This window comes from Carettochelys insculpta, chromosome 23 (assembly GCF_033958435.1).
Source record: "Carettochelys insculpta isolate YL-2023 chromosome 23, ASM3395843v1, whole genome shotgun sequence".
In the NCBI taxonomy this organism is placed as follows: domain Eukaryota; kingdom Metazoa; phylum Chordata; order Testudines; family Carettochelyidae; genus Carettochelys; species Carettochelys insculpta.
The window spans coordinates 14,272,603-14,297,315 of record NC_134159.1 but is presented as its reverse complement, the minus strand read 5'-3'; the positions used below and the strand labels follow the sequence as shown (position 1 = coordinate 14,297,315).

At 58.2% G+C, this 24,713-nt stretch overlaps 1 protein-coding gene across 7 annotated transcripts in view; it reads right to left on the bottom strand.

Annotated features, from left to right (window-relative positions):
- AGRN (agrin) overlaps window positions 1-24,713 on the bottom strand; it is a 248,498-nt gene that overhangs the window by 54,506 nt on the left and 169,279 nt on the right. For all 7 annotated transcript variants that reach the window (XM_075018049.1, XM_075018051.1, XM_075018050.1 and 4 more), the window contains 5 exons: window positions 24,084-24,299; window positions 18,875-19,099; window positions 15,308-15,532; window positions 14,132-14,338; window positions 5,525-5,746 (listed from right to left, as the gene is read on the bottom strand). In XM_075018049.1, the coding sequence (XP_074874150.1) occupies window positions 5,525-5,746; window positions 14,132-14,338; window positions 15,308-15,532; window positions 18,875-19,099; window positions 24,084-24,299 (1,095 nt within the window). The remainder of the gene's footprint in view (window positions 1-5,524; window positions 5,747-14,131; window positions 14,339-15,307; window positions 15,533-18,874; window positions 19,100-24,083; window positions 24,300-24,713) is intronic.

Below are 24,713 nucleotides of genomic sequence, written 5' to 3'. Positions count from 1 at the left end.
GGTCAGGCCCTGAGACTGGAACTGAAACCTGACCCAGGCGAAAAGCCACCTCACTTCAGGTCTCATCACACTAGTTTTTCCACCCATGGAAACAATCACAGAGCTGCAAACGGAGGCAGAGACTTTGTGCTGGGGGTGGGGGGAGGGCACCCCAATCAGCTGGGATTAATAAACACAGCTCCCCAACTGTCTTATTTATAGGACTCCATAAGAAGCATCCCTATAGCAATTTTCAACTCAAAGCTAGCAAGATCCCTGCAGAGAAAGACAGCCACTTCTGGGGTGGAGCGTGGCAGCTATTTACCAGCGCACAGCAACATGCTAGGGTAGATTTGAGCAGTATATCCCAGGGGGATTAAGGCAGAAGAGCTAAATTAACCCCAAGGTGGGATGTGGCCATAGCAACAGGGTTAAAGACTTGGCAGGAGGATATTCAATGCCTGTGAGGGAACAGGCAAAGAAAAATAATGAAAAAAATTAAAATGGCCAGACCGAGGGCCAAGACTGAGCACGGGCGTGCGTGCGTGCGTGCGTGCGTGTGCGCGCACACTGGAGGGTTGGAGGCTGAAGCTCCCAAGAGCTATGCAGAGATAGTTTTCAGCAGAATCCATCAACACCTGCCTCTGACCCTGAGTTCTAGCTTTGCTCCAAATGCTGGGGAGACTGAACGGAGGTGGCGGCTCTCTCTTCTTAACACAATGTCAAGGCAGCAGTCAAAAGACCCCCCACTGGCCCCCACAACATGTCCTCCAGATGCTCACAGGGAGCCCTAGTGGTGCGGCAGGCGGAGGGGGGTGCAGGCAGGGGCAGGGAAGGAAGGACACACTCAGAGACAGAGACTCAGCCATAAAACCCACCAGGACCAGGGGTGATTGTGATGAAATGTCACCAGACTTCTATGCACTACAGCTCAAAGCAGGGGGCTGGAGCCAGTGCGTGGCCGAGTGCAATCACCACGGGTGATAAATTAGTCTGGGGAGCAAAAGCCACCGGGAGACGAGGGCTGCAACACCGGCACCTTGCAAATCTCCTGGGGGAGGAAGGAGTTAGGTGACAGGGCTGTGAATAAGGGGGAGCTTTTATCTTAGATGCTGGATCCTGAGTGCTTCTGGAGGTGATTATCCCCACCACTGCCCAATGGGGCATTTCCATTCGCCCAGCCTGCTTCAATCCCGCACCCTGACGTCTGCAGAAGGGAACCAGGGGCCTGGTGTTTATCCAAACCCACTCGCTGGCCTCCAGAGAGCCTGACACACACAGACTAGGCAAGTTATCTGCTCCCAGGGCTGGGGGGCGAAACCCTTTTCTGGGACTATACCAGCTGGAACCGCCCGGAATGCTGGGAAAGAGATCGGCCCCTGCAGAATAACAGTCCAGCCAGGCACAGCAGCCTTTCCCCACAGCCAGGCCCCAGGTCTGGCTTTGTGCCTGAAGCCAGCACGTTATGACTACCCTGCAGTAGGCATCATCCCCACTGCAGGTGCCCCAGTGCCTGGCTCTGGCCACAGCATGGCTTGTTGCAGGCCCCAAGGTTAATCTTGGGTTCCACTGATTTCCTGCAGGACAGGCTCAGAAGGGTAGTCACGGTGGAGCAGCAGCAGCAGGAGACGACAGGGGCCACACCTGTAGGAGACCCAAATGCAGGCTGGATTCACAGGCTGAAAAGCCTCTTGCTGAGCAAGCTCCAGCTTCAGAAAGAGGCCAGCCAACCTCGTGGGCTGTGCGACTCCCAGCCTGGGGGCTGAGGCTCAAGGGCTGGATACCGTCAAACTCAAAGCAGACAGAACACCAGGAGCCAGTGACCGGCTGGGATGGAACCCCCCGCAGAACATGGCCTTGGCCTGTCTCTAGCAACACCAAGGAAAGGGCAGCCTGAGCTCAGTTACTGTCCCAGAGCTCTAGCAGTAGCTGTCGCTGGGGAGAAGAGAGAAGGCTCAAGGCCAGGCCTGGGAGCTGCCAGAGCAAGGTGGCCCATGTGTCACAAGAGGCTCTGAACTCACAGCCAAGTGCTCTGAAAAGCCCTTGTGGCTCCAGCCACACTGTGACATGCTCAGCCCCTTCTGGTTTATCCTGAGAGGAGGTGATTGTAATTCACAGCCACACATCCCCCCTCTCCATATGGACAGCATAACTGCCCCCAGGCAGGCTTGAACCTGGGACCTCTGGAGCTTGGTGCAGGAGCCTCTACAGGGTGAGCTGAGAGGCAGCTAGCTCCCAGCTAAGGCTGGAAGAGAAGCTCAGGCTCTCCCTCTGGAAAGGGTCTAGGTGTCACTTCACAGGGCAGTGAATCACAGCAGAGAGAGAGGGTGTGTGTTACGATGGCACAACACGGTACCAGGCTGGCACACTCAGCCCTGTCACTGCAGGAGAGCCCAGCACCAGCCAGCCTGCCCCTTGGCTCTCCCAAGCCCGGCCTGTTCAGAGACTCACCGGTTAACTTCCCCTTCAAGAGAGCATCCCCTCCCCCTTCCATTCAATTCCCCAGGGATTTGGCTGGAGGAAGATTTTTCTCATTTTATTTTCACGCAGCAGCTGTTGCTTTGGAAGCGTGTGGGAAAAGATGCGCCACCACTGAACCCATGACTGGTTTGCAGGAGCTGGTGACTGGGATGCTTCTATCTATAGCCTGCCATTTTCAGCCCACCAGGGGCTTTCAGAAATGGGAGACAGGCAGTGGCAGGTAGGATCCATGGAAGATATGCCCAGAGATGGGGGGCAGGGGGAAATTGCTTCCTGAATATCCCAGGACGTCAGGGTCTGTTTATGCCCTAAAGCAGGGGTGCTTATACCCCTTCTCCACGACAGTCATCTCTCAGGTAACTGCAGAAAGTCTTAAGGCAAAAATCAGTGTCTCGCCAGCTTCTGAATCCTTCTCCGCATATTGCTATCCTGTCGCGGGGAGTTCCACGGGTGAACCGCACATTGTGCGAAACCAGCCCTCTTTTCTAAGGTCACGTCTACATCACCCAGAAGATCAACCTGCTCAGACACATGAAATCGACTTATCAGAGGTCAGCAGTCGACCCCTGTACTCATCGCTATCATGGGAAGGGAGGTCGATGGGAGAGTTCCTCCTTAGTGAAGCCAGGTAAGTCGATTGCCGTGTTCTCTGCCCACCCAGTCGATTCGATTCCACTAAGTCAATTCTAGCTACACAACTGCTGTAGCTAGAATTACATATCTGCAATTGACTTAACTCCCTAGTTAAGACTTAACTCCTTAGACCAAGCCTGAGCATGGCATTTGAACCCCTTTCATCATAATAAGCATCCTTCCAGCATAACTGTGCTGAGATCTGCAATGGGATCCTCCCCTCAGAAACTAAGCATCAAGCCTGCACTTTGCCTGGGGCAAGCCACCAGGTCCTGGAGTAAATTGCTGGGCATCAGCTCATGAGGACCCCTGAAGTGTCACGCACAAGCATTAGGACTACAAACAGAATGACCCTCTGTTGTCATAGACACAGCTGGCTAGTCCCACCCAAGGAACCCCCATGACCTCAGTAGGATGGCAAGGGTGGAACGGAGACCAGAGCCCAGCTGAGGAATGGAAAGCACTAGGATTCAGGGAGAGCGAGAACTATCCCTCCCTGGGCATTTGGCTCTTTCTTGCGGACCACTGGGGCATGGGAAAAGGGGCAGGAAAGGCCTTTGTGAGCTGTGTGGTTTTGTGGGATCCTGCAAGGTGGTGGGAGGGGCAGTGACAGATCCCCCCCGAGGCAGAGAAACACACTTTGAACGGTTAAGGGGGGAGATGTTCGTGGGGCAGCGGGGGGCAGAATGCACCGTTTCTCTGTCATGGGGGTGGAGGCACGAGTTCAGTAACGCAACCTGGACACCCTTCTGCTTCCCCCAAAGGAAAGACGAAGGAGGAGCAAGCTGCTCAGAAAGCTTCCCCCACTTCTCGGCCCCAGCCACTCTGGAGCAGCTCCCCACCGCTCCCACTTTTGTAGCCGCCACCTGTCCTGCGTCAGACCGCTAGAGGAGCCGGGAGGGCGTTGGATGGGGAGGTGATTTATGGGTAGATTTCCCCTATGCGCCCTGCTCCCCAAAACCACCCCCCAAATCAGCTCCTGGTGCTGAGACTTTGTGACTCCCCAGCAACAGGTACCAGCTGACAGTGTCACTCTCTGCTCACCAGGGACCTGATGGCTGTATTGCAGTCTGGGGGATCTAAGCAGGTGCTTGCCAGGAGAGGGGACCAGGGAATGGCAAGCCACAGACAGATACACGCAGACACATGCTCTGCCCCAGCCCCAACCCCAGCCCCAGTGGCACCCTCCTGGCTTGAGAAACGGGCCGTTTCTCCACAAAACACAGCGGGGCTGGGGGCCTCCTCTGCAGAGCAATTTCATTCAGCGTTTCTTGAGTAACCCTGGTATTTTCCAATCACAGCGACAGCCGCCTGCTTCTGCAGCTGATTTTGCACCCTGACAACTCAGCTCAATGCTCTTTGACCATCTTTCATTCAATTAGCCCTGAAACCCACCCAAGATGGGGAAACTGAGGCCCAGGGAAAGCAAAATGGCAAAATCAGGATGAAAACCCCAGGAGTCCAGACTCCCACTGCGTATTCCACCTGCAGGCCATGCACCTATTGACTCACCCCTGCCGCCCACGTGTTCAGCCTACGGCCCTGCTCAGTCCACTGCTAGCAGGTGGCACTACAGCTGGCTCACAAGGAAAGCCTCAGTGATATTAGGCCCTCAGGCCAGGCGGGAGAGTCCATCCCACAGGAACAGGAAACCTCTTTAATCAGGAATATAACTTGCTGAGAAAGGCTCAGACCAAAGGGAAGCAAGGGGGGCCTTAGGCTCCAGGGTGGTCAGTCGCTAGGGTGCAGGGCTGGGTATCTGGACCCCTGAGCTTCCCCCCAGCTCTGACACTGACTCCCCAGCACTAATCAGGGCAAGCCGCATCCCTGTGCTCTGCCTCAGTTTCCTCACCTGCAACACCAAGAGGCTCCTGGTCCCTGGCTGTGGGGCTGGGAGGCTAAAGCCAGTCCGTGTCTGTGAAGCATGTTGGAAACACCAGCTGCAGGGGCTACAGAAACGCCTGCACGTCTCCTTTCAGGGGACCCGTTTGTTCCTAGAGGTCCTGTGATGCCAGGAGGCAGGTGACTCACCTCACACCCACTAGAGCTACAGACTCCGCTGGCAGCCGGCACGTGTCAGGCTTCAGCAGACCTTCCTGGGAGGGGTGGCCACCGGGCCCCACCCTTCACCACCACGGCTGGCAAAAGGGGCAACTCTGGTGGGAGGCCAGGAGCCCAGGTCCCCGGGAGCAGAACGTCCCATTGCCTGCTGGGGTGGGGGGTCGATGGAGCTGCCCTGCTGCAGATCAAAGACCTGGGAATCCCCTGCAGCGGGGTGGAAGAGTCTGATTTGGTGGGGGAGCCCACAGCAGAGGCTCACTTGCTGTGTCCCATTACTAACCTCCCCTCCCCAGCAGCTAGTTGTGAGCCCTCCCAGACCTGGCTGCCGGGTGCGCCTGGCGCAGAGCCCCCCTGCCCCAGCCCCACTCACCGCAGGGCCCCTTGTGCTTCACTTTGATCTCCTGCCGGAGGACGCAGGCCATGGCGTCCAGCTCGCAGGGGTTGCCGTAGGTGCGGTTGTCGCTGCCGCAGACGGGGTCGTAGCGGCTCACGCACGCCTGCTGGCACTCGCACACCGCCTCCCGGTTCTTCACCACGCAGGTGGCGCCGTAGGTGCACTCCACGCTCAGGCACGGGCTGGGAAGGCCCAGGTCTGCATGGGGGCGGGAGGGAGAAAGGAATCAGTGCATCGGCCACTCCCCCTGGCCACGGCGACCCCCATCCCCGCCGGCCCGGAGGAGGCAAAGGCTCGGCGGGCCGAGAACACGGCGAGCCAGCCAGCCCCAGCCGGAACCGCGCTGCCCCGGGCGGAGGATGCTTGGATGGTGTCGCACGTACAGTGCTCCGGTCTCTTCCCGACCCAGAGGCAGCTCCGCTCTCTCACCGGGACACTGCAGTCTCCCCTCCGCCCCCTGCCCACTGTTATTTTCCAAGGCGGCGGCACTCAAAGGCCCGGGGGATGCTGGACAGGCACCTGGCTTCTCGTCAGCTACTCATCGCAAGCCCCTCCCTAGGCAGCTGGGTCTCCTCTGCCTGCCAGCTCCTGTGCGTTCTGCAGCCCTTCAGCCGGGCCAGAGGGGGAAGCCCGATGCCCAGCTGGGACAGGTGAAGGCGCCGCCCTCTGCGCCCTGCAGGAGGGCAGGGAACCCTGGGAGCTGCGATTCCCTCTCCTGGCAGGAGGCAGCAGGTGGACATGTCCTGTGCAGGGGTGAAGCGCATTGTTCCCTGGGTGGCTATCAGGGGCCACCCCCACTCCTGCTGTCGCACTGGGACAAATCCCACCTGGAGGGCCAGAGCCAGACTGCCAGCTCTGGGGTGGAGGAGAGGGCTCAGAGCAGCAGGCTGCCCATCTCCCACAACAAGGCCCTGGTCACCCTCCGTTCTCCCTCCGGCATCGCCACCGCGCGTATCACAGCGGGGCAGGAGACTGGGGCACAGGGAGGGACCTTAATGGTCTGAAAGTCAGGGCAGGGCAAAATCTATCCTGCTGATGCCATAAACCTATCCCTCGCACCAGCACACGCACAGAGGCACACAGCCCAGGCCTCGCACCAACTCGCAGCCCAGTCCTCACACTCGTACTCACAGACGCACACAGCCCAGCCCTCGCACCAGCACGCAGCCCAGTCCTCGCACTCGTACTCAGATACACACAGCCCAGCACTCGCACCAGCACGCAGCCCAGCCCTCGCACTCGTACTCACAGACGCACACAGCCCAGCCCTCGCACCAGCATGCAGCCCAGCCCTCGCACTCGTACTCACAGATGCACACAGCCCAGCCCTCGCACCAGCACGCAGCCCAGTCCTCGCACTCATACTCAGACACACACAGCCCAGCCCTCGCACTAGCACAGCCCAGTTCTCACACCAACACACAGAACAGCCCGCACACTAGTACTCACAGACGCACACAGCCCAACCCTCGCACCAACACACAGCCCAGTCCTCACACTAGTACCCAGATGCACACAGCCCAGCCCTCACACCAGCACGCAGCCCAGCCCTCGCACTCAGACGCACACAGCCCAGCCCTCGCACCAGCACGCAGCCCAGTCCTCGCACTCGTACTCACATACGCACACAGCCTAGCCCTCGCACCAGCATAGCCCAGTTCTCGCACCAACACACAGAACAGCCCACACACTAGTACTCACAGACACACACAGCCCAACCCTTGCACCAACACACAGCCCAGTCCTCACACTAGTACCCAGATGCACACAGCCCAGCCCTCACACCAGCACGCAGCCCAGCCCTCGCACTCGTACTCACAGACGCACACAGCCCAGCCCTCGCACTAGTACTCAGATGCACACAGCCCAGCCCTCACACCAGCAAGCAGCCCAGCCTGCACACTAGTACTCACAGATGCACACAGCCCAGCTCTTGCACCAACACACGCACAGAGGCACGCAACCCAGCCCTCACACCAACACACAGTCCAGCCCTCGCACTAGTTATCACAGATGCACACAGCCCAGCTCTTGCACCAACACACAGAACAGCGCTCACACAAGCAGATGCACAGATACACACAGCCCAGCCCTCACACCAACATACAGCCCAGCCCTCACCAGCACACGCTCAGACACACACAGCCTAGCCCTCACACCAACACACAGCCCAGCCCTTGCACCAGCACAGACATACACTGCCCAGCCCTTGCACCAGCACACACAGATATACACTACCCAGCCCTTGCACAACATATGCACACTGCCCAGCCCTCACACCAGCACACACACACACACCACCCCGCCTTCACACCAGCACAAAGCCCAGCCTTTGCACAAGCACACATACAGGTGCACATAGCCCAGCCCTTGCACAGCAAAACATAGACACAGCCCAGACCTTGCACCAGCAAACAGCAGCCCTCACACTGGATCATGCACGGACACACACAGCCCAGCCCTCACACCAGCACACACACAGGTGCACACAGCCCAGCCTTCACTCCAGAACACACACACACACAAACCCACCTCCATACCTCAGACCAATACTCACGCACATTTGCACGAGACCCACCTCTTGCACCAATACGCACACCCTTCTTGATTGTACTCAAGTATCCAGAAGTGAAAGCAGCTGCACTTTTACTCGAGTCACTTTCTGGGTAATTTTCCCACCTCTGGTTGCCAGTCCTCAGAGAGCGCTGAGGCTGATGATTCTTTCACCTGTGCAGCCTCTGCAAGAGGCTAACACACTGGCTCTGCTGGAGTCCCTCCTGGTTTGCACCAGTGCAAGAGGCAAATCAGGCCCAGAATCCCTGTCCCACTGCAGACAGTACCGTCACCTAACCCCCGCGCTTCTGCATTTCGGTTTTAGTTCGGGTTAGCTCAGCCACAGTCGTATCCCCAGTGCAGCAAAGGGCAGGCTGCAATTCCTCACCGCCCAGAAGTGGGCGCTGTGGATTAGGCTGCTTACAGGCCAGGCCAGGCAGCTAAAGGCAGGACTGTGTGAACTGCCGGCAGTCCAGCCAAGGGGGCGCTCCAAGAGACACAACCAACCGCCCTGGGGAGCGAAGGGAGGGGAAAGAGAAGAAAGTGAAACCCTGGAAAGGAGCAGTGAGGAGGGTAAAGGCAGCGAAAGCGAGATGGGTGCAGCAGGCAGGCACCGAGGCAGACTCAGGAGAAACAGGCAGCGAGACAGCACAGCCACAAACCAGCACAGGGCAGGAAAGACAAACTCCAGGCAAGGCTGCGTGGAGAACAGGAACAGGATCCACCTGCCTCCACTGGGGGCCCTTCCCCCTTTGGCTCGAACCCAGAGCCTCTGTCCAAAGCCAGGGGGTGACAGGCCCCCAGCGAGGGCTTTCCAGCATGCCGCTTCCCACTAGCACCAAGGAGATATCCCACCCAGCAAGAAGCTTCTGCTTCCACCAACGGAGAAGGAGCAGGAATGGAGGTGTCCCTGACATGGGGTGAGACCCTCAGTCCCAAGGAGAGGGTCCCCACGTGGGCTGTCACTCAGTCCTAGGCCCTTGCTGGAGATGCCAAGTTGTGCTCAGGATAAGTGCTCCCTCTAATTTTCTCCATCCATGGGCAGAATAAATTTTGTTACGTGCACTGAGGTGTGTGCGGATGTGCACCACCCATAGAAACACACGCTGCCGGTTGTAGGCGCTCTGTCAATCAGCTGGGCAGCCCCTGACTCTCTCCTGGATGGCTGCCAAGCACTTGGCTTACAGGGAACGCTGCTCTAGATTGTCAGGCTGGGGTGGAAAGGAGTCAGTCAAGGCTCATCTCTAGGACTCACTCATTGCCCCCCAAGCCACCCTTCCGTTCTTCCTGCACCCAAATGGTTTCTGAGCTTTGCCTGCACGGCGCTGCCCTTTCTGCGCAGTGGCCGTGGGCTGGCTGGCAGCTCTTGCTTTGGTTCCCTGTTTTTAAAGACACACTTCCCATACCTGCACCACAGAGAGCAGGAAACGGCCTCTTGCCCAGCTCAATGGGGAGGGTACCCAGGCTGCAGGAGAGCGACACAGCTGCTCTGACTTGTCTCAGCCCTCCAGCCTTTCAGAACAGCAGTGACACAGCCCAGGAGAGTCCCCTGCGCTTTGACCCTCAGGCTGACAGCATCGTCCAATCCACCCCTGGGCCCCCATTGCACATAACGGTTTTGATGGGAGCAGAAGGCAGCACTTCCATAGCGCCTTCCATCCAGGGACCTTGGCGTGTGTTAACCATCAATCGGTAATTATCACTCTCACCAGCAGAGTCCCCATCTCCAGTTTACAGGTGGTGCCATAGCCAGTGTTCCTGCTAACTTTTTCCATCCATGAGCAGAATAAATTTTATGTGCTACGACATGTGCAGATGTACACCACCCATAGAAACACACACTGCTGGCTGTGGGTGCTCTGGTGATCAGTTGGGAGGCACCGTCATCCCTGGAGATCTCAGCTCACAGGGAATACTGCCTGTATCTCAGGCGACCATGCTGCCAATCATGTGACTCTGAGCTTTGCAGATACCTGGCCACCCACCTGGGTAGCCAGAGCGGACCTGAGCTCTTTGGAAGGTAAATGGGGTGGTGAGGAGTAAATGGCCCCAGGATTCCTGCCTCCACGCATGATGCTCTGACCGAGTGCACACCCTGAATGTTGCAGCTTCCCAGGGGTTTTGATGCATCCCCTGCCAGCAGGCCGGGCAGCCCTCTGCCCAAGTGCTAGGACTGCGTGCTCCCAGGGAGAAACCCAAGGCCAGAGAGGGCTCCTTTGCCCGACAGAAGGCACCGGGAACGGGGAGATTCCCAGTTGGGCTGACACCATGCTGCACACGCTCGGTCCTTCCCATGCTCCCAGCTGACCCAGACAAGCACGGCGCGCCCACAAACACGCACTACGGAGAGGGGTGGCGGCAAGCACAGCACTCTCGGGCAGCCAGGAGCCGCGACCATGCCTGAGCGGGACAACCACAAAATCAACCCGGATCTGCCCGAACTGGGAAGAGGCACCCAGGGGCTTGCGAAGGGAAACGGCCCTCAGCTCACACGGGCATTCAGGCAAAACAGCAGCTGCCCCCAACGGAGCCTGTAGCAGTGCGGCCACCCCGGACCCTCATCCATCCCAGAGAAGAAGATGCAAACAGGAGCAAGCATTAAAAATCCCCTATGGCATTGCAAAGCACTTTCGTTCCAGGCAGGAAGTGGGTGGAGGGGTGAAGAACCAGGGAATCTTCCCATCCCGCGGGCTTTTAACTCAGGCCAGGGAGGAGAGAGACCAACACCCTAAGGAACGCTGCTGTCTAAGGAGAAGGATTGAAAGCAGACCTCTGAGCAGAGACATCCCAGTTGGGAGCAGTAGGGTGCTGTGCGGGTGCCCGTCCTTTCTCCAAACAGGCAATGCTGTAAAACACAAGACAAAGAAAGAAAGAGAGAAAGAAAGAAAGAGAGAGAGAGAAAGAAAGAGGAGACAGACAGACACAACTACAGAGACCTTCCCCTGCTTCTCCCAAATTCCTAGCCCCTTCTCCCATCTCTTCAGCTCCTTCCGCCCTTGTTTGAAAGCAGAAAGCAGCTTAAGACGCAGTAAATGATGGGCAGGCTGGGGCTGTTTGGCCTGGCCCTGGTTCCTTCCCTGGCTGCTAGAGAGGAGCGAGCAGCAGGGTTGAGTTCATTAGCCTGGTATGTGTGAGATTAAAGCATCGATTTGCTGTGTTAATAGGGTGCCTTTTGTTTCCTTCCCCTCCATAGGCTCTAGTTACGCTGTCTTCTTCACTGGATGCCGGCTATCAGCTGCAATCCTCCTCCAGAGGGCCAAGAGTTTGCAGACAGCCTCCAAGAAGGCAGCATTGAGCGCACAGCAGGGCGTACAGCTGGGCCCGGGCTCCCTAAATCCCCTCCTTTGGGCTGGTGCTGTAAAAGCAGGTGCCCCTGGATTTCGGCATGAAGGTTCCTATTCCCTGCCCCAGCTGGGCCCTCCCAGGGGAAGGGACTCTAGATCCCTGGGGTCTCTACCCTGCTCCCTAGAGTGGAGACGGGGAGACTGTAACAGACACCTGGGGCCTCTTTCCCCACATAGCAACCAGCACGTGGCTGGCTTTTCCCTGCACTGCCCCTCGGTGTGCCCCCACCCTGGCCTGGGGGGGCCTCATCTCTCCCCCACTGCACTGGCCCTCACAGAGGAGAAAAGGCAGGACTCGTACCAAACCAATATTCACGAGATTCTTGTGGAGGCTGCTGGGGACTGAGCCTGTAGCCAGGCCTGGTGATTGGAGGGGGGTGAGGGGGAACAGTTCCCCTGAGCCTCTTGGGTGTGCCAGGGCAGCATGGCTCTACCAAGGGCAGACTGCCCTTGACCCCGGCCCTTCTGATCCTGGCCCCACTCCTTCCAGGGCACAGGGCAGAGTCCCCTCCTCCCCCACCTTACCCCAGCCTGTGTCAGCTGCTACCCCCCTGCCGGTAGCTGCGACTCTCTAGCTCCCTGCTGGAGCAGAGGTGGGCCTTGCACAAGTCTTGGCTGATCCAGCATCAAGCCCTGCTTCAGCTCTTGGGACCTCACAAGGTCTCCCTCAGCCCAGGCCTGTGCTAAGCAGCTGAGTGCACGACAGCCTCCTTGGCCAGACAGCCAGCAGGATGCGTTTGTGCCGGTGATGGTGCTTTTGTGCTGGGGACAGCTGCCTCGCAAAGACCGCGCTGAGGTCACTGCTGGTCTTGTGCTGGATTTGATTGGCGGACCTAGAGGTGGAAGCTTCCACAGCGTACAGGGCAGCAAAGAGAAGGAACGGGCTGCCATGGGAGGGGAAGGCCTGTGGCAGAGCTACACTGCAGGGTGGAGGCAGAGCTGAGCTGTCCCATGGCCTGAAAGCTCCAAGTCTTGGCTGCTCCAGCATCAAAATCTGCTTCACCTCTCGCCCTGGATTTTACTCACTCTCTATCCCACGACCATATGGCCTTGGAAGGAGCAGTGGGGGCCTGCTCTCCTGGCTGTGCAGCCTGCAGGGAGCGGGACTGGGACAGTAATCAAATGAAAGCGAATCAGCGCAGGAGGAGGAGAGGAGCTGCCCTATCTGGGACACTGCTGGGCAGAGTCTGCCCAATGGCTGTTTTCAGGAGCCATCGGGCCGAGATACATGCTGATACCCAGCCAGATCCTGCCCCCTCTGATAATGGTGTAAATCTGGAGTCACTCCACAGAAGCTAGCAGAGCTATTCCAGATTACACCCTAACAGAGACACACATGGAGCTGGGTTTCCAGAAGGCCTGAGATTGTAGGGTTTGGTGTCAAGCCTAGTGGAAGAGATTTCAACCTTCTCAGTGGGCTTTGGCACCTAAGGAACAGAATTTGAGGTGCAGTGGCACTGGGGGAACGAAGGAATATAGCTTGGTGTTATCTAGGGTTGCTGACATTCACCATTTTATCTCAAGTCTTGCAGTAGTTGCTGTTTTTCCTAAAGCCTCAGCTCCTGGAGTCCTGTGAATGTGTGAGTCTGTGTTCACCAGAAAAAGGAAATCAGCCGCCATGACTGCAGAGGAAAGCTTGAACAAGTCACCACAATGGCTACACAACCAGAAAAGCACCCCAAAAGGCCTGTTAAAAAAACCCACGGGATTCTCTTATGCCAGTCTGATGACTAACAAATGACGTCTAAGGACGTAATATTGAGACTCCGACACCAGGAGCACAAAGCCAGCCAAAAAGTCCTGAAAAAGCAGGGTTCGTCTGAACACTGTCTCAGCGGCTTTGACAGGATGCCAGTGCGGTTCGAAGAGACAGCCACGTTTTCTCTATTATAAAACAAATACAACCTGCAATCAGCAATTATTCCAGTTCATGCCTGTCGGTGGGCTGCCCATTAAATCTCCTGGCAGCAGCTGAATTTCATTGCCACCGGTGGCGTCCACAGGCATGGAAGCCCACGCCCCCATCCTACGCCACAACCCAGATCTCTGAAATTGTCTCCATGGGTAGATCCCTCCAGCTCCACCCCAGAAACGAGACAGAGAAGACGGACGAGACCATCGGGGTGCAGCAGCACTGGGGAGAAGTCCTTACGGTGGGTACCTAGAGCTGAGAAAGCCTGGAAAGCATGGTGGGGAAGCGATGGAAGGGACTTGGAGACTGGCACTACCCCAGGAGGCAGGATGGGTAATGAGAGCTGCTTCCAAGAGCGCGATGCAGCATGTGTGCCTGGCAGGCAGTGGGGGGGCAGGGAAATGGACCGCACGGCCAAGATGCTGGTTCCTGATTTTCCCGATCCGTTATGGGAGGCGTCAGACGTGGACAACACCGGAGCAGAGAAGGAGAGAGAAACGGCAGTGACGGAGACAGAGCAGAGGGACGGACGGTTCTCAGGGTGAGGGAAAAGGGAGGGGATGGATCTCGCCGGCCTATAGGTCATGAAGGGGAAGAGGGGCCACCCGGCGGCTATGGGGACAGGGATACAACTTACCTCTGGCCCCTGGACAGCACAGCTGCTCTGTGGCTCCGTTCTGGGGGAAAGCAGCCGGGGGCATGGGGCATTATTCCTGGGGGACCCAGGAGGGGGAGCTGCACTGGGACATAGGGGACTGCCGTGGCCCAGCTTACCACATGGGCCTTCATGCTTCACGGGGATGGCGGCTTTCTGCTGGCACTCCGCCTTCTGGCGCTCGCAGTCGTTGCTGTAGGTGCGGCTGTCCCTGCTGCAGACGGGCCGGTAGGCGCCGTCGCAGGCAATGCGCTCGCAGGAGCAGCGGGTGGTGCCGCGGCGGTTCAGGCACACGGCGTTGAACTTGCACTCGTCCCTGCACTTGTCTGGAGCAGAAAGAGGGAGGCGCTGTTACCCCTGGAGTCGGGTAGGTGGGGTGAGCTGCCAGCAGGGCTCCCAAGGGGGGTGCTCCGTCCTGGTGCCACAAGGGGATAGGCTGGAGGGCAGCTCCCCTGTCCAAGCCCAGCAGGTTTATCTGGGGCAGGAGAGCATCTCATTGCCCTGGTGGGGCGCCCCAGGGGAGGAAGAAACAGGCAGCCCTGCCCACTGAGCTCTTGCTGCTCCCCGCCATCAGACCAGTAGCTGAGAGCCACCAACCCACAAGAAAAACAGCAGCTACATAGGGCGCCCCAAATTTCAGGGTGCCCCAGGCAGCCACATACCGCCCCAGCCGCCCACCCCCGGCTCAGCACCGATCCAGCAATCCCCGTCCCCCAGCCGCCCACCCCCGGCTCAGCACCGATCCAGCAATCCCCATCCCCCAGCCGCCCACCCCCGGCTCAGCACCGATCCAGCAATCCCCGTCCCCCAGCCGCCCACCCCTGGCTCAGCACCGATCCAGTGCCCCAACCCCAGTCTCATCACCCAGCCACCCACCCCCGGCTCGGTGCCGGTCCAGCACCCCTCAGTCCCCTTCCCCCTCCCCTGCTCAGTGTTGGTCCAGCTGTCCCCCTGCCCATGCCCTGGCCTCCCCGCCCCAGGGCCCTGCCCCACCCCAGGGCTGGAGGACTCAGATGGAGCAGGGGCAGCCGTGCTTTCCCCTTAAAAGCCACACAGCCGCCTGCTGCTCCTCCGGAGTCCTCTGGCTGCGCCTTCTGCTCAGCCTGCTCCAGGCTGCCAACTCTCCCACACCGGCCATCGCTGCAGCAAGAGGCCTGTCCATCTGGTCCGGGAGAGTTGGCAACGCTTCAGCCCCTCCCCGGCGTGCAGAGCAGCCATTCTCCCCTGGGATCCTGGTGCTGGGCTGCATGGGGCACCCACACCAGTTGGGCTGGCCTTGGCTGAGGGGTACTTACCCTGCGGCTGGCAATGCCCCGAACGCACCTTCTGGATCTCCAGCCCCCGGATGGCGCCCGAGCGCTCCATGACGCACTCGTTGTCGTAGGTCACCCCATCATCCCCACACACCGGCTCCCGCTTGGGAGGGCAGCTTTCCGGCCGGGAGAGCAGGTCGGCTCTGCGGGTGCGGGGGTTCACTCGGCACACACGGTTCAGGTCATTGAGCGTGCTCCTGCAAGGGTCTGCCGGCAGAACGGAGGGGAGAGGAGAGGGGAGCTCTCAGCCCTGCACGCTCATTTTCCGGGCCTGCTCCATGCAAGCAGCCCACTCCAAGCAGGGTTGGGCCACTCTATGCCTGGCCCCTTCGCACCCCAGGCCAGCTGCTAGCTGCTCTGGCGCTGCCCTCTCTCTCAGGAACTATGAGGCTCTGCTGAAGCAAGACTAGAGAGCCCTGGGTTTGGTGGAAACAAGAACGCTTGCTGATAAACTCGGTGCCTAAGGGGCTGGCCCAGACACTCACGGCAGAAGGACATGAGACCTGAGGAGCGCCAGGGTGAGCCAGGTTGGTCTAACCCTCCCCTCGACAGCCCTGCTGAAGCCTCTGAACTGCAGCGCGTTGTTCCGTGCCAGTCCTGAGCCCCACAGGCAGGGCCGGCAGCCCACCAGGAGTTCCACTGCGGCATGCGAGGGAACCTCCAGGAATGCGCCCAAACAGCTCTGCCGGCGCACCCAGCTGTGGAACCTGCCCACCTCCCAGCCGTGCCCACCGGCGCGCTGGCTCAGACGGCCACGAAGACGCGGCTGAGATCCAACTCACTTCAACTGGGCAAGAAGCGAGATGGCAGCTCCGATCCCCTGGGGCATGGTGGGGTGTGGGGGGTGGGGGAGGGAGGAGAGATCTCTCCTCAGAAACCCCAAGGCCCAACCTCCCAACCCCTTGCTCCAGCGCAGCACAGGTGAAAGTGCAGCTCCTCCGTCAGAGCCCTGGCCAGCTTGGGTGGAAATCCATGAACTTTTCAGCCCAGGCAGACAGACTCCCTCTAGAGCAGCGATGGGCACCCAGGAAACCGTGGACCCCGGCTGCTGCCCCCCCGTGCACGGGCGCACTAAGGCCACCCCTCTTCCTCCCAGCACTTTTGCAGGGTGCAAATCCCTGATTGGTGCTCTGTCCCTGCGCCCCCCCGCACCGTCCCAGAGCTGGAAAGCCACAAACAGCTGCTTCATGGCCTTCCAGCTCAAGGAGGGAGGGGGAGGCCAGAGATAAGAGGTCTGCGGTGTAGGAGGGGGCTCAGGCCTGGGGCAGGACGTTGGGGTGCAGGAGGGGACTCAGGGTGAAGGGTTCAGGTGGCACTTACTGTAGCTCCCAGGAAGCGGCTGCCAGGTCCAGCCAGGGAGACTCCACACAGTGGCCCAACACCCATAGGTCCCGCCCCTGCAGCTCCCATTGGTCACAGTTCCTGGCCAATGGGAGCTGAGGAGCCAGCACTTGGAGCAGGAATAGTGTCCAGAACCTCCCTGAACCTAGGGGCTGCCAGGACCTGGCAGCCAGTTCTGGGAGCAAGGCAGGAGGGTGGGCAGGAAGTGCACCTTAGCCCAAAGCCCTGTTACACTCCCAGCGGGCCGTTGAACAGCCTGGTGGGCAGTGCCAACCACCAGGTCCCTTTTCATCCCGCCAGTCCACTCAAAAGCCAAAGGCCTGGCAACCTTAAGGCCACTGTGGTTCCTTAAACCTTCCAAGCGGCTTCTCCTGGGCAACAGTCTGGCAGGGACCTCAAGAGCACACAGATCCACCCCAAGGCTGGCTCGACCACCCCGGCAGTGTCCATCTGACCCACTCCTGAGGCACAGCTCTGAGCAGCCTGGCGCACTTGCTCGCCGGGGCCTGCTCAGTGCTGCACCTTTCCAACCTGCCCCAGTCCTGGGGAGCTGGGCTGGGAAATCCAGGCAGGAAGATCCCTGAGGAGAAGCCTGGCAACGTGCCACCTCCCCCGGCTATAATCTGGGTTTATCCAGATCACCCGAGCCGCCGAGCCGCACTCACATTAGCATACTAAAGCCACAGGCCAGAGGTACGCCAACTACGTGCTAATCCCTTCTCGAGTCCCGGGCGCTTTAGGTCCATGGAATATTGTGCCAAGTGCAAATACTTGAATAGCACCAAGACGCTTCAGCCAGAAATTGAAGGCACAGGACTGAATTTTCCTCCCCTTTTAAGCTGAATGTACTGAGATCCCTGCTCACCCTACAATTCCTCAGAGGCTCTGGGGTGACAAGGGGGGAAACCAAATGGTAACACATTCCCTAGCCGCCTCGGAGAACCCCCCAGCCCCAGAACCGGCCCAACTCACAGCCATAGCTTAACTCTCTGCTTGCTCCATTATAGACAGCAGCACAGAAAACACAAAGGCTCCGCACACTCCTGCTCCAAGGGCTGGCTCGGCTGCACCCATTGGCCAGGAACTGTGACCGTTATAGTCAGCGCCACAGAACTACAGGTTGAATCTCTAAAATCTGTGACTCTGGTTCATTACAGGAAGTGGCCCGTTTCCTCAAGGCCTGTGACCCTGGCTGCTGCAGAGGCAGTTTGGCAGGAGAGGCCTGAAGCCAATGCGGGGCAGAGGGTTGGTGGGGGTGGACAGGAGAAGGGATGTCAGGGGCTGTACCTGCATTCCAGGTATTAGCCATAGGCCTGTGGGCCCAGACCTAGGGACCTGACTTGTGTATGACCAGCTGCAAAGACTGATTCCTCTCCAAGCCTGTTGGACAGGACAGGAGAAGGGGCAGAAGAGGAGCTGCTCTGATATAAACCATTGTCCCAGTTCTTGTTCTGGGGGATCCTCCACCCCGGCTCTGGGGAAGCCACCACTGTCTGGTCCTGAGCTGCTCCTAGGGAAGCCACATGCTCCACTGGCATGCTGGGGACCCCATCTCAGCTCAGACACTAGGGAGCCATTTCCTACCGCCCAGACTCCATTTCCTTAGCCTGATGGAAAGCCATGTGCCAGGCACCGCCTCCTCCCAGGGGCCCTGGGGCAGGAACTGAGACCCTGGCAGAAATATGACGACGCAGCGACTTCCTGCTCATGTGCTGTGACTGCAGAGACCGGCCATGGGGCGTGAGCACTCCATGGCGCTTTTCTTCTCCACTGCTTAGACTGATCGCCGGAGCCCCAAAAGGAAGGCACTGCCCCACTGTGCTTTGGCCTCTATCATGCGATGGCCCATTGTGTTTCCAGGGGTACCAGCCTGAACACTGGAGCATTTCCTGCTTATTCCCGAGACAGGCAGAACTGCGGGTGGCTCGGATCCCCCCGTTAGCCCAAACTGCACCACTGGGCAGAGCTCACAGCTTTTTCTCACACCCCCTCGCCCCCGGCACTCTCATTCCCACCAGCACACGCTCCTCCCGGCTGCTTGAAGGGCTGCCAGCTGGCTGGCCTGGCACTGTGCGGGAGGGGGGTCTGGCAGGGCCGTTCCCTCTGCAGGGCAGATCGGGATGGAAGGGTGTTAGATACAGCAAATTCTCCCACGGGGGCCGGAAGCCCCTCCTCCCGCCCGGAGCCCACCGCGGGCAGGCGACTCACCGCAGGGCCCATCCCACTTCTTGAAGATGTTCTCCTGCTTGTCACAGGCGTGCTTGTTGAGGTGGCACTCGCTGCGGTAGTCCTTGCCGTCGCTGCCACACACGGTGCCCTCGGCCACGCCGCTGCACGAGACCGGGCAAATGCATTTGGCCGACTGGCCATCGGTGGAGCGGGCGCAGGTGCTGCCGAAGCTGCACGTCACCTCTGTGCAGGGGTCCTTGGAACCTGGCGAGAGAAGGGACAATGGGGCTGTGGGCCACTGGGGCATAGCCCCGGCCTCTCACTCTCCTCCTACTCCCCTCGTTAGCCTACCTCTCCTCACCGCCTCCCAGGGGGGAAAGAGGACCGTCAGGTCTCATGGGGATGAGAAGTTTATATATATATATGTATATACATGTATGGAGATACACGTCTCATAGACCTGGAAGAGACCTCAGGAGGTCATTGAGTCCAGTCCCCTGCTTCTTTCAGCAGGACCAAGCCCCATCCCTGACTTTTTAAATCTATTTGCCCCAGACCCCTAAGTGGCCTCCTCAAGGATTGAGCTCACAAGCCTGGGTTTAGCAGGCCAATGCTCAAACCACTGAGATACCCCTCCCTCTGAACCCCTACCCAATCAAGGATGATGGGTTTATTTTCAGGGAAGGCTCGTGGTGCCTGCCACCAGCAGCCGCCCGGGCAACCCCGCATTAAGTTAAGAGTTTTCACATGAATCATTCTCCTCCCACAACGAAACAAGAGCATCCCCCGTCTGCGGCCTGGGCCAGCCACTGAGTGCAACAGGAAGGCTCTGACCGGGCTAGATACAGGGGAAAGGCCAAGCAGCAAAGCCAAAATCCTTCCCAGGTCCAACAGGACCCCAGCAAGGGAGATTCCAGCTCAGCTCCACATGCTGTTCTGGCCGCGTAAGACCTAACCTGGCCCTGCATGAGCACCAAGGATGCAGACAGGTGGTCACTGCTAGCAGCCAAATCGAGGCAAAGCCCACAGGGGCCTAGGCTCCCTGCAGATCACTGAAATCTAGAACTCAAACATTAGGAACGCCCGGCTGGCTGACCAGCACGCAGGCACCACTGGTGACTTTATTGCACAACCAACGCTTTTGGCAGCCACCTCACCCCAGCCAGGTGAAGCCAGGGTCTGTTAGTCAAGGCCCAATGCTGGGAGCACGCAAAGGTCATGCTTCCTTTATCGTGTAGGTGCTGTGTGCTCTTTGCACATCCTACGACTGGTTCTTGGCCAGGTGTAAACCTGGGGACAGGCAGAGGTCATCCAGGGGGCCCATTAGCTCAGCCAGAGATTTGCCTAGTTTTACAACAGGCTAGTAAAGTCAGTACACGACAATTTCATCCAGACAATGACCTGTTTATGCTGCTCGGTAAGAACAATGTAAGTACACTGGTTACGTTCCAAGTGAGTTATTTTAGAATTATGCGGTGAAATGGGAAAGGGAGCAATTTGTCAGTTACAGTGCACGGTGATGCTTCAGTATTTCTCTGTCCAATTTTGTAAGCAAGTAGCTTTAAGGGAGGTGAAACTTGGGGTTTGTAAGACCAGCCAGACTCCCGAAAGGAGGACAGCAGTCTGGAAAGGTTGAGAGCAGTGGTCTCGCTCATTTTTTCCATCCAGGGCAGAATAAATTTTGTTATGTGCACCAAGGCATGAAAGGATGTGCACCACCCATAGAAACACATGCTGCCAGCTCTGGGCACTCTGCTAATCAGCTAGGCAGCATCTGAATCTCTCCTGGGCAGCCGCCCAAGTGCTCAGCTAACAGGGAACACTGGTTGAGAGCCACAGTCCAACATCAAACCGGCATGCTGAAAGGTTCCAGATCAGGTGTGGGGGTCTATGACCAACAGGGGTGGGACTCATCAGCAATAAAGCACTGCAGCTGCCAAGACTTTTCTGCACTCTCGTTACAGATGGCGCGACCTGGTCGATGCTTAGCTCAGGGTGGCCCATCATGCTCTCACTACAGGCTGTCCCAGCAAAAACCTCACTTTGCTTTTTGCAGCAGAACAATGCCACTGGGGTCAGAGCTGCTCACCTGCACAGAACCATAGACCCCTAGAACTGGAGGGGACCTCGAGAGGTCATCGACTCCAGTCCCCTGTCCTCACTGCAGCACCATCTCTGGACTATCCCTGACAGGTGTCTGTCTAATCTGCTCTTACATATCTCCAGTGATGGGAGATTCCACAACCCCCCCAGGCAATTTATTCCAGTGTTTAACCACCCTGACAGTTTGGAAGTTTTCCCTAAAGTTCTACCTAAACCTCTCTTGCTGCAGTCTAAGCCCATTGCTGCTTGTCCTACTCCCAGAGGCCAAGAATAACGAGTTTTCTCCTCTTTGTAACCCTCTTAAGGGTACCTGAAAACCACTATCATGTACACGGAAAGCGTTTGCTTAGGAACGATGCTGGAGTCAGGCCAGACGGCTCAGCCTCTTCCCACATACAGCCAACGCGAGCCCATTCTAAAGCCAACCCCAGTCTCACCGCTGGTTTCAATTGGACCTTGCCTCAGGCCGTGCCTGCTCCCCTGATCTGGCACAAGGCTGCACATCCAGTCCTGAAATTAGCAGGCCAGGAGACTGCTCTGCCCTTTGCAGAACCCGCCCCAACTGCAGGGGAGACAAAGGAAGCTCTCACCTCCCAATTCCCCTGACTCGCTGCACCGCAAGCTCTTTTCCAAGCCTGAGCTCCGGGAGACTCTCGCTCCAGCAAACAAGCCAAACCGGGTCCTCAGGGTACCGCCGGCGCCCAGTAATTGGAGGACGAGCACAAGGAGCAATTTACTTGCTGACAGGGACGGACCCAAATTTATTTGTCAGCTTTTTTTCCCTTTCTTTTTAATTTGCCCCTTTTTTATTATGATGATTTTAGATAAATCACTCGGCGCGCTCACGCCTCTGACGCGGGCCCCGGCAGGGATGCCGGGTGCAGATTTACTGTGAGCCGGAGCGCCGCGCTCGGCAAAGGTCAAGTTAATTTACTTGGAGACGAAGGGACAGGGGGCTCATTTACACAGCTTCTGGCTCACAGCTGGTGCGTGCCAGCCCAGGGAAGAGCCTTTATTAGCCTCGCCCACCCGGCCTCTTGGAAAAATCTCCCTCCCCACAGGCAGGAGCTCACTTAGCTGTAGGGGGGCTAATCTGTCACACTCTCCAGATCAGGGGAATGGCTCTTGCAACAGGAGGCAATGATGCCTAGTGGCTAGAATGCTGGCCTTAGACCAATCCTTTTCCTGGTTCTGCCACTGAGCAGCTGTATGTCCCTGGCCAAGTTACTGCACCTCTCTGTGCCTCAGTTTGCCTGTCTGTTCAATGATTGGCAGGGATTACAGCCCCAAGGGTGAGAAATGCTACAGGCAGGGCTGAAAGAGAGATGGAGAGAACTAGAGATGGTTTCTTCACCTTTGCTGCATGCTGGGCGCTGACAGGGCATCTCCTGAGCGCCAAGGGACACCAGCTCCCAGGGTAAGCGGAAGAAGCATTAATAAAGCCAGTTGCAGGCTGAGGAGGGAGGTAGTGGGGTTAGCAAATAGTGAGGGGTGGGAGCAGCTGATTGAGGCTCATATGGCTCACGCTGGGTGAGGGGGGGCTAAAATTAGCAGCACAATGACAAGCGCGAGTCAGCTCACCTGGCTCCGAGTCTCCCTGCTGCAGGTTTTGTTTGCTGGGCAGATGTATCCTGAATGGGCCCGATACCCCAGCAGGGTGTTAGGGCACACTGTGCGACTGGAGGAGGCCACAGCTCGGCCACGGGTGAGCTTTAAAGATCCCACAGCTCCTTTGCACAAGGCCAGGGGGACGTTAACCCTGCAGCCATGACCAAGTTATCACCTTCTTCCCTCCAGGTGTTCACTGTAGATTCCACGGCCAAAGGGCATCTCCTTCACATCCCATCCTAAGCTGTTTCAGAGAACTGCTGTGTGCTGGGAGCAGGGGCGGGCAAAATACAGCCCGTGGGCCAGATCTAGCCTGCCAAGCCTTTAGATCCGGCCCACAGCCTGCTGGGACCTTCCGGCAGCTCCCTGCCATCTGCAGCCCCCAGGCTGCTCAAAGCAGCCAGCTGCTGGGACCATGTGCTTCTAGGGGTGCATGCCCCTTGCAAACGGGGCTGGGGGAGCCTTTGTGCACTGCCCTTGCCCCCAACACAGCCATCACAACTCCCAGTGGCAGTTTCGGGCCAAAGGAAGCTGTGACGATTGTGCTGCGATGGGGCAATGTGCCAAATCCCCGCCCACATGCGCAGCGCAGAAAGGCACATGGCCCCAGCAGTCGGCCACTTTGAGCAGCCTGGGGCTGTGCCAGGGCAGGGTCCCACAGGGCTGCTGGCCAGAGCCTGTATCTGGTATCCCTGCCCCCCTTGCACCCCAATCTCCAGCCCCTGGTCATAAACCAAGCCCTCTGCATCTCTCTGGCAGGTCAGAATCCTCCCCTGCAGCCACCCCCCGCCCCAACCTTGGCCCAGCACACAACCCCCCTCCTTTGCCCAAACTCTCTCCCAAACCCTGCACCCTCTCCTGCACCCCTGTTCCCTACCCAGAGCTCCCTTCTGCACCCAACCTCCACCCCAGGCCCTGCACCCCCTCCCTAGGAAAGTGCAACCCTTGACCACTTGTCAAAATCTTGGAGTTATCTCTTCCCACCAAAAATTATTGTTCCCCACTCCTGGCTTAGAGCGCCTGCGTCCCTCCCCAGCAGTGGGAGAAGGATTCTACAGGGTGGCCCACGCTCCATAGGCCAGGGATGGCTCTGGCACCTCACCCTGATCCTTGGATACCCTGCTCCAGTGTTCTCTTTAAGCTGAGCCCTTGGGCGGCTGCCCAGGAGCGATTCAGATGCCACCCAGTTGATTAGCAGAGCAGCCACAGCCACCGGCGTGTGTTTCTGTTGGTGATGCACATCCACACGTGCCTTGGTGCACACGATAACATTTATTCCACCCACGGATGGAAAAATTAGAGGGAACACTACCCTGCCCCCTAGTCTTGGGACTTGACTCTCCTTCTCCATCCTCACCCGCGCCCTCCAGTGCTTTGATAGTGACTGAGGACCTGCTGTCACCATTGGTTTCACAACCTCCACCCTCTCCAGGCTGCATCCTTTTAAGCACGGTGCCAGTACCAGAGAGTCAAGGCAAGGCTGGAGCACCCATGCCGCCTCTCTTTGCCAGGGCGAGCCGATCCTTGCTCAGCTCACCACATGCCCCCTTGCTGACGACTTTGATCCGCCTCTGCTGGTTGCACTGGGCTTTCTCCAGCTCACACTCGTTGCTGTAGGTGGAATAGTCCGACCCGCAGATGGGGGCCACCACAGACGGGCAGGACGTCTTCTTGCACACGCAGGAGGCCTGGGAGGAGTTGGTGGTGCTCTTCTCGCAGATGGCTCCAAAGCCACACAGCATTCCCCGGCACACTGCAGGACAGAGAGAGACAAAAGAGGCCAGCTCAGCCAGGGGTTGCTTATCCAGAGGTTTAAAACAAGGGGGGGCGAGGAGCTCACAGTGCCCACAGCCTGGACTTCTGGGTTCTGTAACTGAGCGCAGGAGCTCAGCCAACAGAAGCGGGAAGGACCAAGAGCCCACTCTCCTGCATGCTGTGCCTGACTGCCGCTGCCTCAATGCATCAGCGTGACAACCTGCATGCCTCAGTTTCCCCCTCCTGATGGTAATTCCCACCTGCCACATGGGGAGGTTGGATGGCGCAGGTGCACAAAAGCCAGGGATAAAGACAGTCCCCCGGAGCTCGAGTCGAGAGATAAGAAAAGCTGCTGAGGGAAATGAGGTGGCTGGAAGAATGAAGGAGTCGCAAGAGTGGGTATTTACGCAGC